Raw genomic sequence first — 23,733 nt, 5'->3', positions numbered from 1 at the left:
CACAGCAGCAATTTGGTACACAGTAAGGTCCTGCACACAAAGAGATACATGACCAGTTATCGCCAGTGTGTTTGTGAGAGTGCTGAGGGAGGAATGTTGGCCTGGGCACCAGGAGAACTTCCTGATTGCCCAATTGCACTGTGGGCTCTTCAGCTCAGAACCGACAATAGCTAATTAGCAGCACCATTTACACTCCACCCAATTCTCTTTGCCGTTGATTTCAATGGAAGTCACCTGCCGCGTAAGACAAATTTCACCCCCATTGTTTCATCTGAAGGACGGCACCTCTAACTGTGCAGCACTTCCTCAGTGGAGGGCCAGCCCTAGATTTTGTGCTCAAGTCCTGGAGAGGGATTTGAACCCACATCCGGGAGAGTGCTACCCACTGAGCCACAGCTGACACTATTTATTTGCATGGGAAATAGTCACATTGTCACTGATTAATCGTCTTCAATCAAAATTATTTTCAAATGTTTTTCTCTCCCCCATTACCCAATACTGAAACCTTGACAGTTGTAGCAGTGAAACATCTATATGTTTGCAACCTCGATACCCCAGTTGAAAAAAAGACAATTGAAATGGATTATGCAGAATGTCACAATTTATATTTAACAAAATAATGTATTTTATAATATATGCTTATTTGCCACACTAAATACAGTTGCGCTATAATTCCACATTGTAAATTTTTTTCAATAGAATATTCTCATTTACAGTTTCAGGCACAACATTAGTGTATCAGACTATAAAATGAACAGTCTTTTCATACGACAGCTTCCCTCCGTTAGTCGCCAAGTAAAGATGAAACAGATAGCGAAGTGCAGAAAAAGTCACAGCTGAACTAAGTTCAGAATATCTAAAAGTATCACAGTTTGCCTGCGAACAGCCTCTAATGTTAAGTGCAAACAGGCAGTGGAATCGAGGACTCGGAAAAATCCTTTTGGTGACACAAGAAGCGATTGCAACTAACGTAAAAACTGCAAAACCAAAATATATCGGTAATCAGCAGTCAAAACCCTCATTGAATTTTCAACCAAAATGGCAGCCACAGGTATGAGACGATCGACAATGTAAAAAAATTGTGTTTCACCAAACAGTGTTTGCACCGGGAATCTAGATCTTCCAGTGACTATTGCAATGTGGAGAGCTAGGCAATATTTTTTGGATATACTGCACTCTATGGTGCTACTTTGCTGGCAGTTAGTTATAAGTGGAACGGTTGCTGCGTCGCCCAGTTCACAGCCTTTCACATTCGCGTTTGACACATGTGGCTTGTCGTTCTGTCTTCCACCAGTCCCCATTCTGAGAGCAGTAGCATATGGTGCAGTCATCCACTTTCACTTCCTTCCCCGCTGGGATTATTGTAGAACCTGCAAAACAGTTGGGACCTAAAACAGAAACAAAAACCAGATGTACCGGGGCACAGAGTATTATTAACGGGGCACCCAATGTTAAAAACCCCAAATCTGAAGTACAAACAGAAAATGCTGGAGAGACACAGCAAGTCAGTCAACATCTGTAAAACGCCAGGCTGATGCCTGGGGTACCCGAACTGTCACTGCCCGCCTCTTCTCTTTACAGATGTTCACAGAGCTTATCATGGGTTTCAGCAAACGCTTCTTCCTGCTTGAAGCACTTTAACTTTCAAAATGCTTCAGAAAAGTAATAAATGCTTCAATATGGATAATGTAATAAAAATACAGACATAGTTTATCTATATAAACTGGTCTTGACCCTCTAACAATTTCATCTTACACTGACCATCCGACCAGAGATTTAAATTAGCATATTTAATTAAACAGTAATTTGATGGTCTGAAACTGAGTTTTTTTTTATCCCTCACTAGTTTATTAGTTTTTCTGAGTTCATTGAGATATAGACAGATATCTAAACACTACGGTATGGAGGAACGTTCACATACAAGTTTTATGTTGTAGACACTGGTCCAGGTTCGTACTGCTAAAAGAGTCATAGAGTTATACAGCACAGAAAGAGGCCCTCAGCCCATCGTGTCTGCACCGGCCATCAAGCCCTGTCTATTCTAATTCAATTTTCCAGCACTTAGTCCGTAGTCTTGTATGCTATGGCGTTTCAAGTGCTCATCTAAATGCTTCTTGAATGTTGTGAGGGTTCCTGCCTCTACCACCCTTTCAGGCAGTGAGTTCCAGATTTCAACCACCCTCTGGGTGAAAAGGTTTCCCCTCAAATCCCCTCTAAACCTCCTGCCCTTTACCTTGAAACTATGCCCCCTGGTTATTGACCCCTCTACTAAGGGGGAAAGTTCCTTTCTATCTATCCTATCTATGCCCCTCATAATTTTGTACACCTCAATCAGGTCCCCCCTCAGCCTTCTCTGCTCTAAGGAAAACAACCCCAGCCTGTCCAGTCTCTCTTCATAGCTGAAGCGCTCCAGCCCAGGTAACATCCTGGTGAATCTCCTCTGCACCCTCTCCAAAGCAATCACATCCTTCCTATAGTGTGGCGACCAGAACTGCACACAGTATTCCAGCTGTGGCCTAACCAGCGTTTTGTACAGCTCCATCATAACCTCCCTGCTCTTATATTCTATGCCTCGGCTAATGAAGGCAAGTATCCCATATGCCTTCTTAACCACCTTATCTACCTGTCCTGCTGCCTTCAGAGATCTATGTACATGCACACCAAGGTCCCTCTGATCCTCTGTCCTTCCTAGGGTCTTACCATTCATTGTGTATTCCTTTGCCTTGTTAGTCCTCCCAAAATGCATCACCTCACACTTTTCAGGGTTAAATTCCATTAGCCACTGTTCTGCCCAGTTCCCCAACCCGTCTATATCGTCCTGTAGCCTGTGTTAGTGAATCATAGACTCCTACAGCACAGAAGGAGGCCATTTGACCCATCGTGCCTGTGCTGGCTCTTTGAAAGAGCTATCCCACTCCCTTGCTCTTTCTTCATAGCCCCGCAAATGTTTTCTTTTTACGTATTTATCCAATTCCCTTTTAAAGCTACTATTGAATCTGCTTCCACCGCCGTTTCCAGCAGAACATTTCAGATCGCAACAAATCGCTGCGTAAAAAAATTCTCATCTCCTCCCTGGCTTTTTTGCTAAGTATCTTAAATATCTAAAAGAGCACTAGTCCTAATACTGACCCCTGGGGAACACCACTGCACACCTCCCTCCAGTCTGAAAAATAACCATTCACTACTGCTCTCTGCTTTCTGTCTCTCAGCCTATTTTGTATCCACGCTGCCACCATCCCTTTAATCCCATGGGCTTGCAATAAAAACACATTGTTTTTAAAAATGAAATGGCTTCAAATATAAAATAGGTGAAATGTCGCATATTTTCTTATTGTTGTATATGAAAGGAGGAGGTAGGTCAAACATTCTGTGATCAGGTGAATCTGCTGTAGTGACTTTATGCTACTGTTTAACCTTTACTATTAACAAACCTGATTCCTAGTTCATACACTAGGTAACATGCTCTGATAAGTGTTTAATTTTCCACCATTTGATGATTAGAACACAAGGGGGCTCGTGTCAGTTCAGTGAGCTAATTACAGAAACAAGGGGGGGAATGTTACAAGTCACCTGATTTTAGAATTACATTATATTACAAAAGGAAATGTGGGGGAGTCATAAATATACGATAGTCATTAATCAATCCAATAAGGAATTCAGGAGAAACTTCTTTACTTAGAGAGTGGTTAGAATGTGGAACTCACTACCACATGGAGGGGTTGAGGTGAATAGCATAGCTGCATTTAAGGGGAAGCTAGATAAGTACATGAGGGAGAAAGGAATAGAAGGATATGTTGATAGGGGAAGATGAAGTAGAGTGGGAGGAGGCTCGTGTGGAGCATAAACACCGGCACAGACCAGTTGGGCCTAATGGCCTGTTTCTGTGTGCTACATTCTATGTAATTCTTTTAAATCAATCTTGAAGAACATCATAATTGTTAATAACAACAGAAAATGCTGGAAAAACTCAGCAGGCCAGGCAACATCCGTGGAGAGAAAATAGAATCAACGTTTCGTGTCAAACCCTTTGTCAAGACTGGAAATGCACAGGAAATGAAATAGATTAAAAGGCCAGGCTGGGAGAGAACAAAAGAGAAGTGAAGAGGCATTAAGAGGTATTCAAAACGAGACGAGATGGTGATAGGACTAGTGGAGAAAAAAGACGGCTCTAGGTCACAACTGTTAGCCTGCCTGTGTAATCGCAGTCGCAAGTAGAGCACAGTATCTGCCTGCACACGATAGAAATTCCCACACCAAATTCAGACAGTACATATTACAAACAAAAACAGTTATCACAAAGTGATTACAAGGCAGTAATCTAATCTTGGAGTTCAGATGGTACTTCAAAACTGCTCTCCTGCTTTACAATTTCATCTGAACCTGTTGATTAGATTAGAGCCTTGTAATTGCTCCCATATATCCATTACTTTCTGTTCAAATGTGCCAAATGCTCTTTTTAACACTATCACTTACACACTGTAAATATATCACTGTTGTAAATATCATTAAATAGTCCCACCAGTGATGGGGAAGTTACACTCATTCTTTCACAGCTATGAAAGACTGATAACTCAAGCACAAAAGCAACTGGTGACATCTTTCCCAAGGCAGCCTGAAACCTGCTATCTCTGGTGAGACAATGGGGTCGATTTTAACTCTGGTGCGGGGAATTGTCGGGTTCCCCAAATTTGGTGTTTCCCACACGAATCTAAATGGGTGTGTGAGACTGATGCAATTTTAACTCAATTGGCCAACTGATTTCCAACATGTGGGAACCCTTGGTAAATGAGTATTTCCAGTCAGAAAGTCGCATAATATGACGTCATTATTGCTGCTGCATTTAGGGTCTGCAACAAGCCTTGCTTCTTCTGCAGGCTGCCAACCTTTTGGCATTTGCTGATACACTGAGCTGGAAGCAGAATGGCAAGAGAAAGACCGAGGTCTGCACCCCGTTGTGACGACGCTGCCCTGCAGACTTTAGTGGAGAGAGCAAGAGCTCACAAGGAGGTGCTCTTCCCTTCATCAGGGAGGAAGATGCCTCCCCAGCAGACAAAGGCTGCGTGGCTGCAAGTGGCAGAGGAGGTCAACTCCTTATCGGCTACCCGCAGAACCTGGATACAGTGCAGGAAGAGATTTCATGACCTTCAGCACACTGGAAAAGTGAGTATGAAGTTCCCATCACTCTCAATCTGATCTCCATTGCCTCTCCTCACCAGCACTCAGCTTCAGCAATCTCTTCCTCCACATCCCACTTGACACTGACATCCATGCACCCTTACCCATTCCCTCTCTCTCTATGCTCACATTCACCTAACTATTCGACTATGCAGCCCTCACACTCCCTATCACTCTGATGCTATGAAAACAACTTACAACACACAGGGTGGGCCCTTGGTCTTGCCACCTCACTCCATCTTTGTCTCCTTCTAAGCATCTATGCTATGGATTCTCTACACTCAGTCCTTCATTCTCACTCAAACTCCACTTGTCTCCCTCATTGCAGGAAAAGCGAGCTCCCAATAAAGGAGAACGAGCGAGGACAGGAGGAGGGCCACCATCAGTAGCCCACCTCACCCCCTGGGAGGAGGCGGTCCTGGAGATCGTAGGACTGGAGGATGAGGTGCAAGTGGGGGACGGACAGACGGGTGCATCACAGCAAGCTGGTGACAGAATAGTTTTCCATCTCTCTCATTGACATTGCATGAGTCGCTGATAATGATTCTGAAGCTATAACAGATGGACCTATGATCATCTGCAATATGCAATGTGCATATAACCTTGACCTCACATCTCTAACTCCTTCCTATACTCCCCCACAGCACCATCGAGAGCCCCTGTCCCCACTGTCCAGGAGGAGGAGCCTGAGCTTCCAGACTCCTCAGAGGAATCTGCAACCTCTGAGGGCGCAGCGTCAGCAGAATTCAGCGCACCCAGCACCAGCGCAGACACTCACACCTCGGTGGGACCTTTGGGACATAGAGTAGTGTTGTCACCTGGTGTATCACAACTCACAAGTGAGCATCAGCAGATTGTGGAGACAGGGACAGCAGTGGAGAGTGCTAGTCGGAGGGCGCAGGACTCTGCCAGCTCGGCTCAGCTGCATGTCGACCCTCTGCCTCTGGGTCCATCCATAAGATCAGCGGGGCTGGAACTCCAGGAACAGATGCAGGAGTCTCTGGCACGTTTTGTCTCCAGGGTCAATGTGAGTGTGGAGCGAATGGAGGAGTCCATTGCGAACATGAGCAGAGCCTTTGTGGAGTCATTGGCACATGAACGCATTACCATGGAAAGGATGGCAACCTCCATGGAGGAGATAAGTCACCAGGGTATGGAAAACATGGTGAATGTTCATAATAGAATGACATGTCTTGAGGAGTGATGGGCATCTATTGAACAGAGAAACCAGACCTTCACAGAAGTCCTTCTGAGTAGGACTGCCAGTGCAGATACGGGTCCCCATGGCCCCCTGATGTGCAGCAAGGTGCTCTCAAGCCACTTCCAAGCGCTGGCCCCTTCTGGCCTGTGCAGCTTCAGGTGGGCGAGCAGCAGCCTGGCGCTCCTGTTGCTGCTGCTGTTGTTCCTGGTTCTGCTGGTGCTGCGGCTGGTTTTCGAACTCATCTAATGCCAAGAAGGGAAGGAAATAAATGGCTCCCATGCTTCTGGCATATGCCTCCATTGAGGAAGCGCTGAGTGAAGGTGGCGAGCGGGGTTTCCCAGGAGGTCACACTGGAGATGTGTGTGAGGCTCCAAATTTCCACAGGTGTGGTTAAGCCTGGTAAAAGTTGCCCCAGGACCGAAACAACAAAGTCCTGCCACCTGCAAATGATGACTGATCAAATCTCCTCTTTAATGGTTGGCTTGCAGCTGATGGTCAGCAAGCCAATAGTGCTCACGCCAGGTTTCACAGGCGTGATCCCCACCAGGCGTGTTTTACGTGGGAAAAGGGTTAAACAGGCAAGGGCCTGTTAAAATGGGATTATAAAGGCCAATTATTGCTGTTTAAGGGCCCTAAAGACCAGTCCCGCCTGTTGCAGGCTGGACTGATTCTGGACCATCAGACACGCCTGGGTTAAAATGGCTAGGTGTCGGGAACCAGGCGGGGGGGTCCCGACCCCCAGGTTTTGCGATTTTAACCCCCCACATGCCTCAAAGCCCACCTGACGGCTGAGTTAAAATTGAGCCCATTGTATTTATTTTTTAGCCACACAGCTCCTGATAGATCATTAAATGAATTGTGCAGCAATGCACACTGCTGCTAACTCTTTCCAGCAATGGGTCATGGCAAACTTCTGAATTATTCGCTTGGAGTTTCAATTCAGCGAAATAGATTGTGTTGGCCATAAAACTACTAATTACATCCAAAGAATATCAATAAAAAAGATAATTGCGTTATGGGTAATGATTGGGATAATTTGTTATGGTGCGTTTTGCTGAAAGCAGAGCATTCATGCTCTCCCAGAACTGGGCAACCCCTTACCTCCCTCAGGCCTCCCTGCCTACAATATAATCAGGATTGTCTGGCCTTTTTTTTTATCTTCCCTTTTACCATTCCCAACTTTGTGGTGCTCTACATTTTCCTACATTACAACAGTGACTGCACTTCAAAATGACTTAATTGGCTATAAAGTACTTTGGGATGCTTTCTTTTATGGATGTTGAATCTTCGGGTTCCCAATAAAAAAGGGTCGATCTACGGCCTAGCTTTTCTAAAGCTCCGAGGAAGCAACTTCTCTAGTGAGAGTATTAGTGCACCATGGATACACTCAACCTAGCCTGAGGTTTGGACACAGGAATTTATATTCATGTGTACTACAATCTGCCATAAATACCTCCAACCTAATTAAAGTGAAAGAACTATCTGACAGCTTCCACGATTTGTATCTCTTGTTTATACATGGTTTCTTACAAGGCACAGTGTGGATTCATAGTGAGAGACTTTTAGAAGAATTTATAAACTTGACATTGGTAATAGGAAAGACATGTTTGATTAATTATAACCAATTTCCGGAAAGGGAAGGGTGTAACAAGATGTCAGCTGTGGCTCAGTGGGTAGCACTCTTGCCTCTGGGTTTGAAGGTCATGGGTTCAAATCCCACTCCAAAGATTTGAGCACAGAATCTAGGCTGACACTCCCAGGGGAGTGCTGCAGTGAAAGAGGCACCGTCTTTCGGATAACACGTTAAACTGAGACCCCGTCTGCTCTCTCAGGTGGACATCAAAGATCCCATGGCATTATTTTGAAGACGAGCAAGGGAGGTGTCCACGCCAATATTGATCCCTCAGCCAACATCACTAAAAAAAAATTATCTGGTCATTCATTTTATGTCCGCTTGTGGGATCTTGCTGTGCACAAATTGGCTGCCGCGTCTCCTACATTACACACTGGCTATACATCAAAAAGTACTTCATTGGCTGTAAAGCGCTTTGGCACATCCTGAGGTTGTGAAAGGTGCTATATAAATGCAAATCTATTCTCTTTTCCTTTTTCTTTCCATGCACCATCACTTGAACTGTCGAGGAATCGACACAATCTAGCCGTTCCCAGATTGCAGTGCAGCGTTTCTTTAAGTTGCTGGAGTCTGGCTGTCACAAAAGAACTCAGTACAAACAATGCTCCATCTATCTTTCGTTGTTGAAATGAGGGATCTGCTCAGCGGCGCTTCCTTAAAGGACAATGCACCGAAACAGTATTTTTCCTGACAGAAATGGTCTGCAAACTGTTAGTTGCACATTAATCCTCAGACTCATCTCTGTTTCTTCCTCCAATGCACATCTCAGTAAAGCAGCGGTAATGTCAGTGGTCTCCAAGACAAACAATGCTGTCACTAAGTTGCCAAGTGTTACTTGGAATATCTTAACATTTGACAGTAATAATTAATCACTGGCCCCTTTAATTCTATCTCCATTCACACTTAAGAGACATTGGGCTAGATTTTCAGTTGCTTGCGCCAGCAGTTAGCGCCTTAAGAGAAGTGATTTTCGGGCGCTATGCGTGTAGCGCCCGGGCGCAGCGCAGTTTGCGCCCCGCCCCAAATTAAGTTGCCTGTTAGCGCCGGCGCAAAGTTTAGCGGCCGCCCGGATGCGCGCGCAGAAAATGACATCACATCCTCGTGCAACGCCCTTTGGCCGCCCCGAATACAAACTTCAGTCGGACCGCCCCATTGTGCGGCTGGCGTCCAGAGCGTTTGTAAAATGGAACGCAACACACCCTGGGGAGCGCAACTTAAAGGGCACTCCTCCTGCACTATAAAAGGCAGTCTGCATGTGTTGTGTGGAAGGGTCCAGTGTGTTGTTGTGAACGGTGTATTTATGTTTCCGGCCCTCCTCCTCCTCCTCCTCCTCCACCACCACCTCCTCCTCCTCCTCCTCCTCCTCTTGTCTTCCCCCCAGACTCTGCCTTTGAAAAAAACACATGCACCCTTCCCCTTTAAGAGCTCACTGGCACCAGAGTGTCTGCCGTGCGCTGCGCCCGAGCTCGGGTGTTGTGCTCTGCACCGCCAGCTTAGCGCCTATAGTAGTGGAACGCCTCTTTTAGCGCTCCACCAACCTCTTAGGGCGAAGCCACTGAATTTCCGGCAACGGGGCGCTACTTTGGGGCGGGCGCTAAGGTTAGCGCCCCAAAACTGTCTATACTGAAAATCTAGCCCATTGGGTCCAGAATTTGCTGTACTAGGGCATCTAACAGCAGCTACCATTAGTTCGATTTGCCCCGTACCCTACAGCTCAAAGCATTTTTGCTGAAAGTGAGCTGATAACGGCACAGCGAGGGAAACAGGACATCTGGGACCCGAGTAAACAGGACAAGCAACAGGGTATCTCCTTAACCAATCAGATTGAAGGATTGCGCAAGGACTGAGAAGAAGTGTAAATTAGGGTGGGTGAATTCAATGTCAAATCAGGTACTGAAAGAGAAATAAATGGAGGGAAAAAAAGATTAGATTAAGAGAGAGAAAAAAAGACAAAGGAAAAGTAAAAAGTAAAAAAAGTTAAAACATTTTAAATGTGATATTTTTAAAATCTCCAACAAATAAAACCTGGAAGAATGAGACTTAACACTTGTAATTGTTAATTTTCAGTGCCAGAGCGGTTGGCTGGCAGTAATTAACAATTATCACGTTGTTAAAAGGGTACTTACGCTACTAATGACAGGACTTAACTTTCTGTGGCAAGTTTAGTTTGTATCTACCGGCAAATACAGCAACTTGGTGACATTCAATGCCTGTCAATGGTGAGGCAGACAGCAAGATGCTGTTTTTACGAAGCTAATGGTGGAGCGGAGCAACTTGAACAGCAACTTTTAGATATTCACATTTAACCGTGCATCTGCTCCTTGCCCGAAGTTGCTGTACCATTTTTGCATAAATAACGGAAAGCGCTATTATCCCCACCATTATTTTGACAGCAAAATCCATTGCAATTGATGTCAGTCGTATCTTGGAGCCAACTATGAAACTTTATTAGCAGATTACAGATACAATTGAAATGATAAAGCAGGTGGAGAAGGCTCTGGTCTAACTGAAAAAGGAGAGCGAAGGTTTAAAGAGCCCTTATTTGTGATTTTGCAGCAGATCAAAGGCTGGGATACTTTGGGAGGTGATGTAATGGCCCCAACACAAAGTGAATGACCAATTAGTCCAGGGAGCAGGCAGAATACTATCCACAAGCAAATACTTCAGCTTTTGGAAGAATGGGCCATTGTGATTTGGATACATTTCAGGATCACTCATACATACCCCCACCAACAGCCAGTTGGTCACAGAAAGTGCTCCAATTTTTAAAATAAATCCAGAAGTATTAACAAGACGTCTATCCTCACTGGACTAATACAGTACATTTATAAAATGATACACAGTGATTTATTTTAAAACAAAGGGAAAGGATTACAATATCCCCACAGAGTTATTTTCTAGCTTATCTGCATTCCAGGTAATGGAATTTTAAAATCCGTTCACCTCATTTAACCTTGTCTTTGTATGCTATTTAACTCCCAGTCCCAGTAAATTGATCTGTTCACAAGACATGGCACCACATGTCGACAGAATGCAATTTCCCAAAATCAATGTGAGAGAGACTTTTGATGTCATGTCCTGAAATCCAGTGAATTAAGGTGAGAGTGTGTTAAATAAATGTGGCCAAGTTCAGGACATGCCTTAATCATAGAATCATACAGCACAGAAGGAGGCCATTCGGCCCATAAGAACATAAGAAATACTAGACTAACAACAGAAAACGCTGGAAAAACTCAGCAGGCTAGGGCAGCATCCATGGAGAAATGGAGTAACGTTTCAGGTCGAAGACCCTTCGACAGAACTGGAAGAAAAGCAGGAAGGGGGAAAGATTTTAAAGCAAGTGGGGGCTGGAAAAAGGGGAAGGGGAATGAAAGAACAAAAGGGAAGGTCAGAGATAGGATAAAAAGCAGGAGAGATTAAGAGACATTGAGAGACATTAAGAGATATTCAAGGAACAAAGGATGGCTCTAGATGAAGTGTGAATGGCCCCGGCAGAATGAAGGACTGCTGCCATGTGGGAGGGAAGAATAAAGCCCAGACGAAAGTGTGGATTAAAAAAAAGGGAAAATATATACAGTATATATATATGATAGGGGCCGTGGTTATGATCTGAAATTGTTGAACTCTATGTTGAGTCCAGAAGGCTGTAAAGTGCCTAATCGAAAGATGAGGTGTTGTTCCTCGAGCTTACGCTGAGCTTCCATGGAACAATGCAAGAGGCCGAGGACGGTGAGGTCTGAGTGGGAGTGGGGCGGTGAATTAAAGTGACAGGCCACCGGGAGTTTGGGGTCCCCCTTACGGACTGAACGGAGGTGTTCCGCAAAGCGGTCACCCAATCTGCGTTTGGTCTCCCCAATGTAGAGGAGACCACATCGTGAGCAGTGAATACAGTATACTAAATTGCAGGAAGTAAAAGTAAATCGCTGTTTCACCTGGAAGGAGTGTTTGGGGCCCTGGACAGTGGGAAGGGGGGAGGTATAAGGGCATTTGAACTTGCAGCACTCCATTCTCTCAGATCCAACCCCAACATTGTTAGTAAACCTGCTGACAGAGGTGGTGCTGTTGTTTGGCGAACCGACCTCTACCTAGTGGAAGCTGCACGCCAACTCTCCGACACCTCCTCCTACCTCCACCTGGACCATGACCCCACTACTGAACATCAAGCCACCATTTCCAAGACTGTCACTGACCTCATCTCCTCTGGAGATCTTCTCCCCATGGCCGCCAACCTCATAGTTCCCCAACCCTGCACAGCTGGCTTCTACCTCCTTCCCAAGATCCACAAACAGGACTGCCCCGGTCGACCCATCATTTCAGCCTGTTCTTGCCCCATGGAACTTATCTCTTCCTGTATCGATTCTTTCTCCCCTTGATAAGTCTCTTCCCACCTACATCCGCGACTCTTCCGATGCCCTCCGCCACTTTAACAGTTTCCAGTTTCCCGGCCACAGCTGCCTCCTTTTCACTACGGACGTACAATCCCTCTTCACCTCCATCCCCCACCAGGATGGCCTGAGGACGCTCCGCTTCTTCCTTGAACAGAGGCCCAACCAGTCCCCATCCACCACCACCCTCCTCCGCCTGGCTGAACTTGTTCTCACATTGAACAACTTCTCCTTTGACTCCACTCATTTCCTCCAAATCAAAGGTGTTGCTATGGGTACCCGCATGGGCCCTAGCTATGCCTGCCTTTTCGTGGGCTATGTGGAACAATCTTTGTTCCAGTCCTACTCGGGTCCCCTCCCTCACCTCTTTTTCCGGTACATTGATGACTGTATCAGTGCCGTCTCCTGCTCGCGCCCTGAACTAGAAAATTTCATTCACTTTGCTTCCAATTTCCACTCTTCCCTCACCTTCATATGGTCCATATCCGACTCTTCCCTTCCTCGACTTCTCCGTCTCCATCTCTGGGGATAGGTTATTGACAAACATTCACTACAAGCCAATGACTCCCACAGCTACCTGGACTACACTTCCTCCCACCCCACCTCCTGTAAGGACTCTATTCCATTCTCCCAGTTTCTCCATCTCCGCTGCATCTGCTCTGACAATGCCACCTTCCATACCAGTGCTTCCAACATGTCTTCCTTTTTCCTCAACCGAGGATTCCCCTCCACTGTGGTTGACACGGCCCTCGACCGTGTCCGTTCTATCTCCCGCACTTCTGCCCTCACCCCTGCCCCTCCCTCTCGGAACCATGATAGAGTTCCCCTTGTCCTCACCTTTCACCCCACCAGTCTCCACATTCAACGGATCATCCTCCGCCATTTCCGCCACCTCCAGCGTGATCCCACCACCAAACACATCTTCCCCTCACCTCCCCTTTCAGCATTCCGTAGGGACCATTCCCTCCGTGAGACCCTAGTCCACTCCTCTATCACCCCCAGCACCCCTTCCCCTTCACCCGGCACCTTCCCGTGCAAGCGCAGGAGATGCAACACATGCCCTTATACCTCCCCACTTCCCACTGTCCAGGGCCCTAAACACCCCTTCCAGGTGAAACAGCGATTTACTTGTACTTCCTGCAATTTAGTATACTGTATTCGCTGCTCACGATGTGGTCTCCTCTACATTGGGGAGACCAAACGCAGATTGGGCGACCGCTTTGCGGAACACCTCCATTCAGTCCGTAAGGGGGACCCCGCGCTCCCGGTGGCCTGTCACTTTAATTCACCACCCCACTCCCACTCAGACCTCACCGTCCTCGGCCTCTTGCATTGTTCCACGGACGCTCAACGTAAGCTCGAGGAACAACACCTCATCTTTCGATTAGGCACTCTACAGCCCTCTGGACTCAACATAGAGTTGAACAATTTCAGATAATAACCTCGGCCCCTATATATATATATATATATATATTTTCCCTTTCCTTTTTTTTAATCCACACTTTCGTCTGGGCTTTATTCTTCCCTCCCACATGGCAGCAGTCCTTCATTCTGCCAGGGCCATTCACACTTCATCCAGAGCCATCCTTTGTTCCTTGAATATCTCTTAATGTCTCTTAATCTCTCCTGCTTTCTATCCTATCTCTGACCTTCCCTTTTGTTCTTTCATTCCCCTCCCCCTTTTTCCAGCCCCCACTTGCTTTAAAATCTATCCCGCTTCCTGCATTTTTTCCAGTTCTGACGAAGGGTCTTCGACCTGAAACGTTAACTCCATTTCTCCACGGATGCTGCCCTGGCCTGCAGAGTTTTTCCAGCGTTTTCTGTTGTTATTTCAGATTTCCAGCATCTGCAGTATTTCACTATCGTAAGAAATACTAGCAGTAGTAGGCCATGCGGCCCCTCGAGCCTGCACCACCATTCAATGAGATCATGGCTGATCATTGTACCTGTGCCGGCTTGAAAGACTTATCTAATTAGGCCTACTCCCATAGCCTGCCAATTTTTTTCCTTTTTAAGTAGAGATCCAATTCCCTTTTGAAAGTTATTATTGAATCTGCTACCACCACCTTTTCAGGCAGTGCATTCCAGATCACAACAACTCACTGAGTTAAAAACTTTTTTCCTCATCTCCCCACTGGTCCTTTTGCCAATTATTTTAAATCTGTGTCCTCTGGTTACCGACCTCCTGCCACTGGAAGTAAGTGGATTAGCAAAACCATTAGCACTGGGTTATAAAATCTAATGTTGGGATGTTGATAATGGGAAGTCACCAGTGCAGCAAATGAAGAGGCGGTGTGTTTTGACATTGAAATATTGTATGTATTTTGCCAGCAGGTACAGTCTACAGTCTAATGCAACCGAAATTCAAGCAGTGACTTCAACTGCCCATCGCAAAGCTCTGCTGTCTATTGAAATCAGGATTATTGAGTCTTACTGACATGTTGTGCCCATAACAATTGACATTTGAAACGGAAAGTGCCCTTAGATCTACCCACTACCAATAACATTTAAAAGCACATGCATTGATTTGATCAAACCCAGAGATATATATTCCTTGCATTACTGGGTCTCATAAGGTGTGCTAGTTTTAATACCGCATCAATCCCTGTGTGTGTGTGTATAGGGTGTGTAATTATATTTGTAAACACATTTCATAAATAACTGCCACTTGTTTCAGAAGCTAAATTTAGCAGTTGAGATAAACCACTGGATTAATATTGGTTACTTCAAACCAAAGCAGTAATATTCAAATTACCACAAGACAGACTGGAAATGTTTGAACAAAGCACAAGACAATTAATATTAAGGTTATTTTGAACTGGGAAAAAGTAATTCATTTTGCCAATCCTACAACAATTCACCTTATTTTTCAAATGGCCTTCTCTATCCATAAGAGGCTGGCCCTTAAACTATCTGCTCTGTGCTGAAGTGCCTCAATTAATGTGTTACTGAGAATATGTTAAATATTTGGATCTTGAAGGATGAGCATTAGCTACAAGTAACTTCAATAGTAACTTTCAAAAGGGAATTGGATAAATACTTGAAGGGAAAAAATTGACAAGGCTATGGGAGAGAGCAGGGAAGCGGGACTAATTGGAGAGCTCTACCAAAGAGCCGGCACAGGCATGGTGGGCGAATGGCCTCCTTCTGTATCATATTATGATACTATAATACTAAGTGAAAGTTGGGCTGTGGCAATGCTTAAACAAGACAAATGGGCACAGATTTGTGACTCCCACCTTCGAGAGGGTTAATTTTAACAGATGACTGTGCATTTCTTTTCTCTCAAAAATAATGCAAGTCCAGAAACAGTCGGCATGGAACTAGATGTTCAATTAGCAAATACTACACTGTGTCATTTTTGAAGCGTGCTAAAGACGTCTGGTGGAAGATATGGGTCACTGCACCATTTACTTTTGCCGACCCATTCTTCTGAACAGAGTATCTATTGCTAGATATTGCAAACTTGACATTGCCAGTGTCACCTCCCATTTAGCTGCCTCTTTTACTAAGTCTCAGAGGTTGAGAGGCTGTACCTGTGCATGTGTTCAGGTAGTGACTGGATTTACAAGTTCATAAAAAGAAAAGAAAGACTTGCATTTATATAACGCTTTTCATGACCACCAGATGTCTCAAAGCACTTTACAGCCAATGAAGTACTTTTGAAGTGTAGTCACTGTTGTAATGTGGGAAACGCAGCAGCCAATTTGCGCACAGCAAGATCACACAAATAGCAATGTGATAATGACCAGATAATCTGTTTTTGTTATGTTGGCTGAGGGATAAATATTGGCCAGGACACTGCGGATAACTCCCCTGCTCTTCTTTGAAATAGTGCCATGGGATCTTTTACGCCCACCTGAGAGAGCAGACAGGACCTCAGTTTAACATCTCATCTGAAAGACAGCACCTCCAACAGTGCAGCACTCCCTCAGCACTACACTGGAGTGTCAGCCTAGCTTTATGTGCTCAAGTTCCTGGAGTGGGACTTGAACCCACAACCTTCTGACCCAAAGGTGAGTGTGCTACCCACTGAGCCACAGCTGACACTATTATTTTTAATATTATAAAGCAAGGAGCAGCAAACTCCATTTTTGGATTAATGGAACTAATATAGGGCCAGATCTGCTGTCAAAATAATGGTGAGGCTAATGGTACTCACCGTTATTTATGCGTAAATGGTACAGCAACTTCAGGCAAGGAGTAGATACGGGGTTAAATGCGAATATCTAAAAGTTGCTGTCCAAGTTACGCCACTCCACTGTTAGCTTTGCGAAAACGGCATCTTGCTGTCTGCCTCACCATTGAATGTCGTGAAGTTGCTGTATATGCGCAGTAGATACCAATGAAATTCGCTACAGATATTTAAGGCTGATAATTAGCAGTGTAAGTTACTCTTTTAACGACGTGGTGAGTGTTAATAGCTCTGGCCAATCAACCTCTCTGGCACTGAAAATTAACTATTATAAGTGTGGAGACTCATTCCTTCAGGTTGTGAATTGTTTTGCGAGATTTTAAAAATGTCAAATTTTAAACTTTAGATTTGTTTTTCTTATTTTTCCTTTCTATCTCTTTTTTTCTCTCTCTCTCTGAATCCATTCTTTCTTTCCCTCTCTTTATTTCTCTTTCTGTACCTGATTTGACATTGAATTCACCCACTCTAATTCACCCTCCTCAGTCCTTCTGCTGTTTATTTCCCAATCCTTAAATCTCATTGGTGAAGGAGATATCTTGTTGCTTTCCCTTCTCACTCAGTTCCCAGAGGCTCTGTTTCCCTCGCTGTGCCATTATCAGCTTGCGCTTTCAGCAACTTTGTAGGCAAAATTATTTTGAGCTGAAGGGTGCAGGGGCAAGTCGGCAGGCGCAGCAAATACTGGCCCATTATGTAAAATCTTTGACAGGGGAGAGATTGCATTCCAAAGAATGAGTCTTAACAACAACCCTTCACTGTGAATGGCGGTGTTTGCATGGGGCTTTTGCAAACCTTAGGTTGGATCTAATGTTATTGGAGTCGGGTTCAGTCTGGTAACTTCGAATTCATTCAGGTGACAATTTCATTATTCAGATGGGATTTCTACTTGTAGAGGGCTAGCACCTCCGGGGCAATTTCAACCTAGCCCGTCTATCGGGAAACTGACAGGATTGGGTGCAATGTTGGTTTTACACCCTGCCCGATTTTAGGTCTCCGTTGAAGTGAGTAATATAGGGCGGAGTGTGAAACCGGCGTTCCACCCAATCCCATGTGTTTCCCGCCCGACCAACCAGGTAAAAATTACTCCCAATGTTTATGTCGATAGGCCTAAAGCACGCGCTGCTGATTATTATAGAAATATTCGAGATCCAAAACTGGGAAAGCCTCTTATTATATAGCAAACTCTCGTCAACACTTGGAATACAAATCTAATACAGGCTGAGAAATGAGACAAATTTATAATATGATTTCCCACACATACTATGTACTGTTTGCTAATGCAGGGTTCACTGGTCTTTTATCAAGACTCACGCACATCTCTGTTCACATTTCTTGACTGACTTTGACCCAAACTCTTCTATTTCCCCAGTATTCAACAAAATGATGCAAACTGTACCCAACACAGTGATCCAGCATTAATATCGTCTTGGAAGAATAACGTCCGTCGTCACCACATGACAGCAACAACAACTTGCATTTATATAGTGCCTTTAATGTAAAACCTCTCAATGTACTTCACAGAAGTGTTATCAAACAAAACTTGAGACAGAGCCACGGAAGGAGATAATAAGACAGGTGACCAAAAGCTTGGTCAAAAAGGGAGGTTTTTAGGAGGGTCTTAAAGGAGCAGAGAGAGGTGGAGTGGTTTAGGGAGGGAATTCCAGAGTTGGGGCCTTGGCAGCTGAAATAATTAAGATTTGATTTTAAACAGCATGGAAAGGCAAATACTGCAGCAGCAAAGCTGTCATCATTACCAACATGTAATTGCAACGAAACGAGCACAAATAAACAAATACTGTATGGAAAAGGTACTGAGGCCAAAGTAGTGACATCACTGCAATGCCAAACAGCAATCGGTGCTTCTTGGATTCTTCCCAAGCAGGAAGTAAAATAAAGTATGGTGAAATAAAACAATCAATAAACTTTATATATTCACCGGGGTTGAAGATCCACAATCTATAAATAGAAGGGGACACTGTTCATGTACATTGCATCGTGGGGATTGTATGTAGAGATTCGCTGTTCTGATTGTAGGATATCTCCAAACAAGTAAACCGCTTGTAGCAGTTTGTGTAATATCCCACAATCTTTCTTCCAAAAGTACCAGGCCAGATTTTGCTAAAGGAACTAAAAAGTAGCATGAATGGAGAATGCATTTTGTTTGAAATGCTCTGGGTACATTAATAGGCAAGGTTGCTCATGTCTTAGGAACATAGGAACAGGATGGCCAGCGTGGACACGATGGGCCGAAGGGCCTCTTTCTGTGCTGTATAACTCTATGACTCTATGATTGTAGGAGTAGGCCATTCAGACCCTCAAACTTGTTCCGCCATTCAATTAGATCACGGCTGATCTGCATCTTAATTCCATTTACTGGCCTTGGTTCCATATCCTTTAATACACTTAATACAATAACAAAAATATATCAACTTCAGTCTTGAAATGTTCAATTGACCCCCAGCCTCATCAGCTTTTTGGGAGCGAGAGTTCCAAATTTCCACTACCCTTTGTGTGAAGAAGTGCTTCCTGACATCACCCTTGAATGGTCTTCTTTAACGATGATGGGTCAGCAGAATGCATACTGTGCCTGGTTAGCCAATTTCAATACATGTTTTATTCAGTGCTCACTGTACAGTTTCTGTACTGTTAAATGTGATTATGAACATTGTGGAAGAACTCTTGAGGTTGGTTGATTTTTTTTCCCGCTGAGATTGTAAGCAGTGGGAGAACTATGATTGACGGCACAAAACACTCAACTAGATTGGCTCCAGGATTGTTTACCTCAGTGTTGCAGTAGTTTAAAACAGCAGCTTCTGTGCACAGAGACTGTTCCTTAGTGGTCCTATTAAGCAACCAAAAGACCTGAATGCTTATCTTTGGGATGTTTATGCCCAAATGGCTGAATGGCCTACTCCTGTCCCTATGTTCCTTCCTATGTCCCTATGTTCCTTCCTATGTTCCTTCCTATGTTCCTTCTTATGTCCCTATGTTCCTTCCTATGTCCCTATGTTCCTTCCTATGTCCCTATGTTCCTTATGTCCATATGTTCCTTCCTATGTTCCTTCCTGTGTCCCTATGTTCCTTCCTCTGTCCATATGTTCCTTCCTATGTCCCTATGTTCCTTCCTATGTCTCTATGTTCCTTCCTATGTGCCAACGTTCCTTCCTAAATTGTACTGACCGCTTTAGTCCTTTATAAATACATAGTTGATCTCGAATTCTCCAGTGGGTTGAAGTTCCCTTTAAACCAAAAGTAAACGGTGAAAGAGACCTTATTAGTATTGCTTTGCGGTTAGGATGAATTTTTATTCGATTAGTTCTGACTTCCGCCTCCCATCACTCTCACAAATGCAAAAGTCAACTTACTTACAATGCCAAAGTAATCGAATCTGAATCTTAGGAAACATGGGATATTTGGTGCTTATTTTGTAGCGGGTTTTTTTTCATTTTACTCCTACTGGCTGCAGCACCGGGGGCGGGGATATAAAACAATCTGGTGTCGTTCGCAGCTCCTTACCGTTTTTGCACACCGGGCAGCACTGCTCGGGCTCGTAGACTGGGTTGACGCACTCGGGAACGGCGCAATCGGCGACCACACAGTGCACCTCACTGCTGGCTTCACACCGGCACCACTCACAAGGAGACGGCTGAAACAACCACAGAGGTTTCACTCAATCGTGCAGCCAGCAAGCTCTTCTCGACAGAACTGGCTTCAAGCATTACTCGGACAGACATTAGCACAGTTAACAGCCACCGCCCCCCGCCCCCCGCCCCCAAAAAATCAGCAGATAACTCAGCCAGATGCCTAGCGATCCTGTTAAAACAGTGCAGCTGATATTACTGCAGTTTACAGTGAGTCGCGTCTTAACAGAAATGAATTTAGCTCCTTACTCTTCTGTCCGGTGAGGCTGATTCATCGCGTGTTTAATTTGTGTAATGCCATTGTGGAACTTTAAGAGAATCGATAAATCTGCCACGTTTCCTCTCTGATAACTCGAGGCTCAGAAACACGGGAGTGCATTTGCAACACTGCTGATGACATTAATGTAGGGAGCATTACAATTTATGAAATTAAAAATAATGACAGTCCCACCCACAGAATCGTTGACATTAAAGTGAGCAGATGTTAAGTATATCTCTCTCTCGCCCCGGTATTAACGAACACAACATGCATTTAAAGACTTTGAAACAATGCTAAAACATGTTTTATCCGTCAGTGCTCACAATATACCCTTTTAATTGTGAAATCGGCATGTTGGCTTTAAACTCCCAAGGATGGATCGAGGCCACGTTTTAGTTGAGCCAGCTGTTGAATGATGTGCCCAGCTGTGGGTGCAAGTGTCCCTACCTTAAATTCTTCCAGCACTTTGTAGGTTTTTGCGCGATATTCACAAAAGTTTTTCACTTCTTTGCATTCGGGGCAGCAGCCGTTGTGCTCGACCTTACTGCACTTGGGGTGGATCTGGGGACACTCGGGCTGCTCACACACCGGCCCGTCCTCGGTGCACACGCACGGGCAGTTGGAGTGGCCCGGGAAAAAGCGCTCGCCCAGTTTGTACACAAAGCCGCTGTCGTCCACGCAGCCTTTGCCTCGGTAGTCATCGAAGTCCACGTTGTCGCCGTTGCCCGCGGCCAAGGTGCTGTCACCTCCCGTCTCATCGTCCTGATTGACGGCAGCCGGGGTAACCAGGGCCGGGGCCATCAGGAGGAGGACCCACGCCGCCCGAAGCCCGGGACACATACTCCACCAGTGCTTCTGCTCGGCCATCAGCTCCTGCTCTGGATGGGGCTGCGGCTGCCCATAGACTCCAGACTGGAAAACACATGGTAAAATAACAACTTCCACATATACTCTAGAGACAAAAAGAAAGACTTGAAATACTTCTATAGCGCCTTTCGCGACCTCAGGACGCCCCAAATTGCTTTACAGCCAATGAAGTATTTTTTGATGTGTATAAATGACCAGATCAGCGATTTCTTGGTGTTGTTTGAGGGATTAATATTGACCAGGACACCTGGGAGAACTCCCCTGCTCCTCTTCCAAATGGGATCTTTTAAGTCCACCTGAGAGGGCAGACATGGCCTCAGTTTAATGTCTCATCCATAAGACGGCACTTCCGACAGTGCTGCACTCCCTCAGCACTGCACTGGAGTGTCAGCCTGGATTATATGCTGAAGTGGGACTTGGACCCACCACCTTCAGACTCAGTGGTGAGAGTGCTGCCCACTGAGCCACAGCCCTCTGTCTCTTAAACACACAATGACGTGAAACACGGGGAATTTGCACAAACTTTAAACAGGGTTTGTGGAAGGACAAATTCGGTCTGCACATTTCACGATGCAATTTGACAAACATATAAAACTTTTTGTTTAAAGTGCGGGGTACAAAAACAGGACAGCAACCGCCTGTGGTGCCGAGGCTGGGTCTCATTCTCCCCGGGAATGGCAATAACCTTTAATCTTCCGGATTCAGAGTTACATCAAAGTGGCTTTGAACCTACAAGTGTTAAGTGTACAGTCATACCCACCGCCTGATTTATAGCATTTCCCATTCGAACCGGGAATGTCAAGTGAATACTGAACAAGGTCACCGGGCGAGTGTGTGAGATAGTTATGTGTAGTGTTTGTGATCTGCTCGTCGAAATTAACCCTTTATATTCAAACGCTGCATTCCTCTGAACTGAGAAGGGGATAGAAAACGTGAGCGAAATTGACACCAGTTGCAAGCATGCCGCATTTCCTTCCTGCAACTTCGTGCGGATAAACGGCATCGGGGTTGGTCAGTTATTGAAACCATAGTACCATACAATGACAATGTGCAGAAAAATGCATCGGGGATACCTGGTCCAAATCAACTGCAAACACGATGGCCTCTTGCAGATGATCTGTGGTCAGTTCACACTTGTTTACGCAGAGCGCATCTTCAATGAAGGCGGAAGGCTGGCTAAACGGTAGCTCCCGAACACACACATGCTCTTTAAATCACCGAAACATCCCCCGCCTTCGTTCTTCCCGGCCAGAATAGCAGCACCGGGAATAATCAAAGTTGCCGTTTTAAAGATTCGGTGCAAGGCGACGTTCGGTGCCGGGCCAACCCGAAGAAGACGCCGTGTGGAGACTGGCTGCTGTAAGTGTGTACGAGCCGGTGTGGGATCCCACCTGAGACTCTAACAGCACCTGCATGTTCGCACCACGCTCCCGGCTCCTTCTGGCTGCAACAGCTCGAACTGTTCAGGCCTGGTGACCATCACCTTTAATAAAAAAAACAGAAGGGAGGAAATACACTTTCAGCACCACGGAGAGCGCTCAAAGCAATGCGTTATTCCAACTGTGTGCTCTCAGTCCTCGTCCTGGTGCACCGCTGCCTGTATCTTCTATGCAAAGACCACAGTGCAAACAGGCGAATAATCCAAAGGATTCTATATCAAATGTACCGGGCAACTGCCCCAAAACTGGTCGCTCAGCGAGGCGATGTCAATCTGTTATGCCCAACAATTGAAGCATGCCCTCAGATCTCAGAAATGGTTGAAAATGTTCGGCTTTTCTCACTGCACCACATGCACATCAGTCTCATTCTCCTCCCCCGCTGTGGTGTTCCTGCTCTCTACGCCCAACTCCCTCGTTTGACTCCGGCTGCACTTGCTTTGCTGGCGGTAGCTTTTGATTTATCCAGTCGACTCGGGGTCATGTTGCTTGCTTGACTAAGAGTCCTTTAAAAGGTGCATTGGCCAGGAAGTTTCCAGGCATGCAGTACGTCTGCGCTGTCATTAGGCGTCATTGTCAAGCAAGCAACTGCACATCTCCATCAAAAAAAGGGTCCGATTGGATATTCCAGCCACCCCGTCCCTCGTGCAAAATGCGTACAGGTCAGGGCCATTTCAAATGCAGACGTGCAACACACAGGGAATAGCAACACTTCATTGCAGTGCGGACTATTCATTGAACCGAATCAATCCCATTCCGTGAATTTATCCTGGAATCATACAGCGCAGAAGGAGGCCATTCGGCCCACTGTCCCTGTGCCGGCTCTTTGAAAGAGCTCTCCAATTACTCCCACATCTTTCCCCATAGCCCTGCAAATTTCGCCCCTTCAATTATTTATCCAATTCCCTTCTGAAAGTCGCTATTGAATCTGCTTCCACCAACCA

General features: G+C 45.3%; 1 protein-coding gene across 1 annotated transcript; it reads right to left on the bottom strand.

Moving 5' to 3' along the window:
- Positions 1-23,308, bottom strand: vwc2l (von Willebrand factor C domain containing 2 like). The gene is made up of 4 exons (XM_085985429.1): positions 22,427-23,308; positions 20,934-21,398; positions 20,103-20,232; positions 1-1,388 (listed from the first exon to the last, which is right to left on the bottom strand). The coding sequence occupies exons 2-4, from the start codon at positions 21,351-21,353 to the stop codon at positions 1,237-1,239; spliced, it is 702 nt and encodes a 233-aa protein (XP_085841555.1). The 5' UTR covers positions 21,354-21,398; positions 22,427-23,308; the 3' UTR covers positions 1-1,236.
- Positions 23,309-23,733: the final 425 nt, after the last annotated feature.

Source organism: Somniosus microcephalus, chromosome 4 (assembly GCF_052327205.1).
Source record: "Somniosus microcephalus isolate GS21.2 chromosome 4, FLI_Smic_1.0, whole genome shotgun sequence".
NCBI classification, from domain to species: domain Eukaryota; kingdom Metazoa; phylum Chordata; class Chondrichthyes; order Squaliformes; family Somniosidae; genus Somniosus; species Somniosus microcephalus.
This window is presented reverse-complemented; position numbering and strand designations above follow the sequence as displayed.

Excerpts from the sequence above, each read along its gene's own strand:
- vwc2l (XM_085985429.1), bottom strand. The coding sequence starts at position 21,353 with ATGGCCGAGCAGAAGCACTGGTGGAGTATGTGTCCCGGGCTTCGGGCG. Across the intron at positions 20,233-20,933 it reads AAGTGCTGGAAGAATTTAAG|CCGTCTCCTTGTGAGTGGTG; the intron begins GTAGGGACACTT and ends TGGTTGTTTCAG. Across the intron at positions 1,389-20,102 it reads CTGCCCGGTGTGCAAAAACG|GTCCCAACTGTTTTGCAGGT; the intron begins GTAAGGAGCTGC and ends TTTCTGTTTTAG.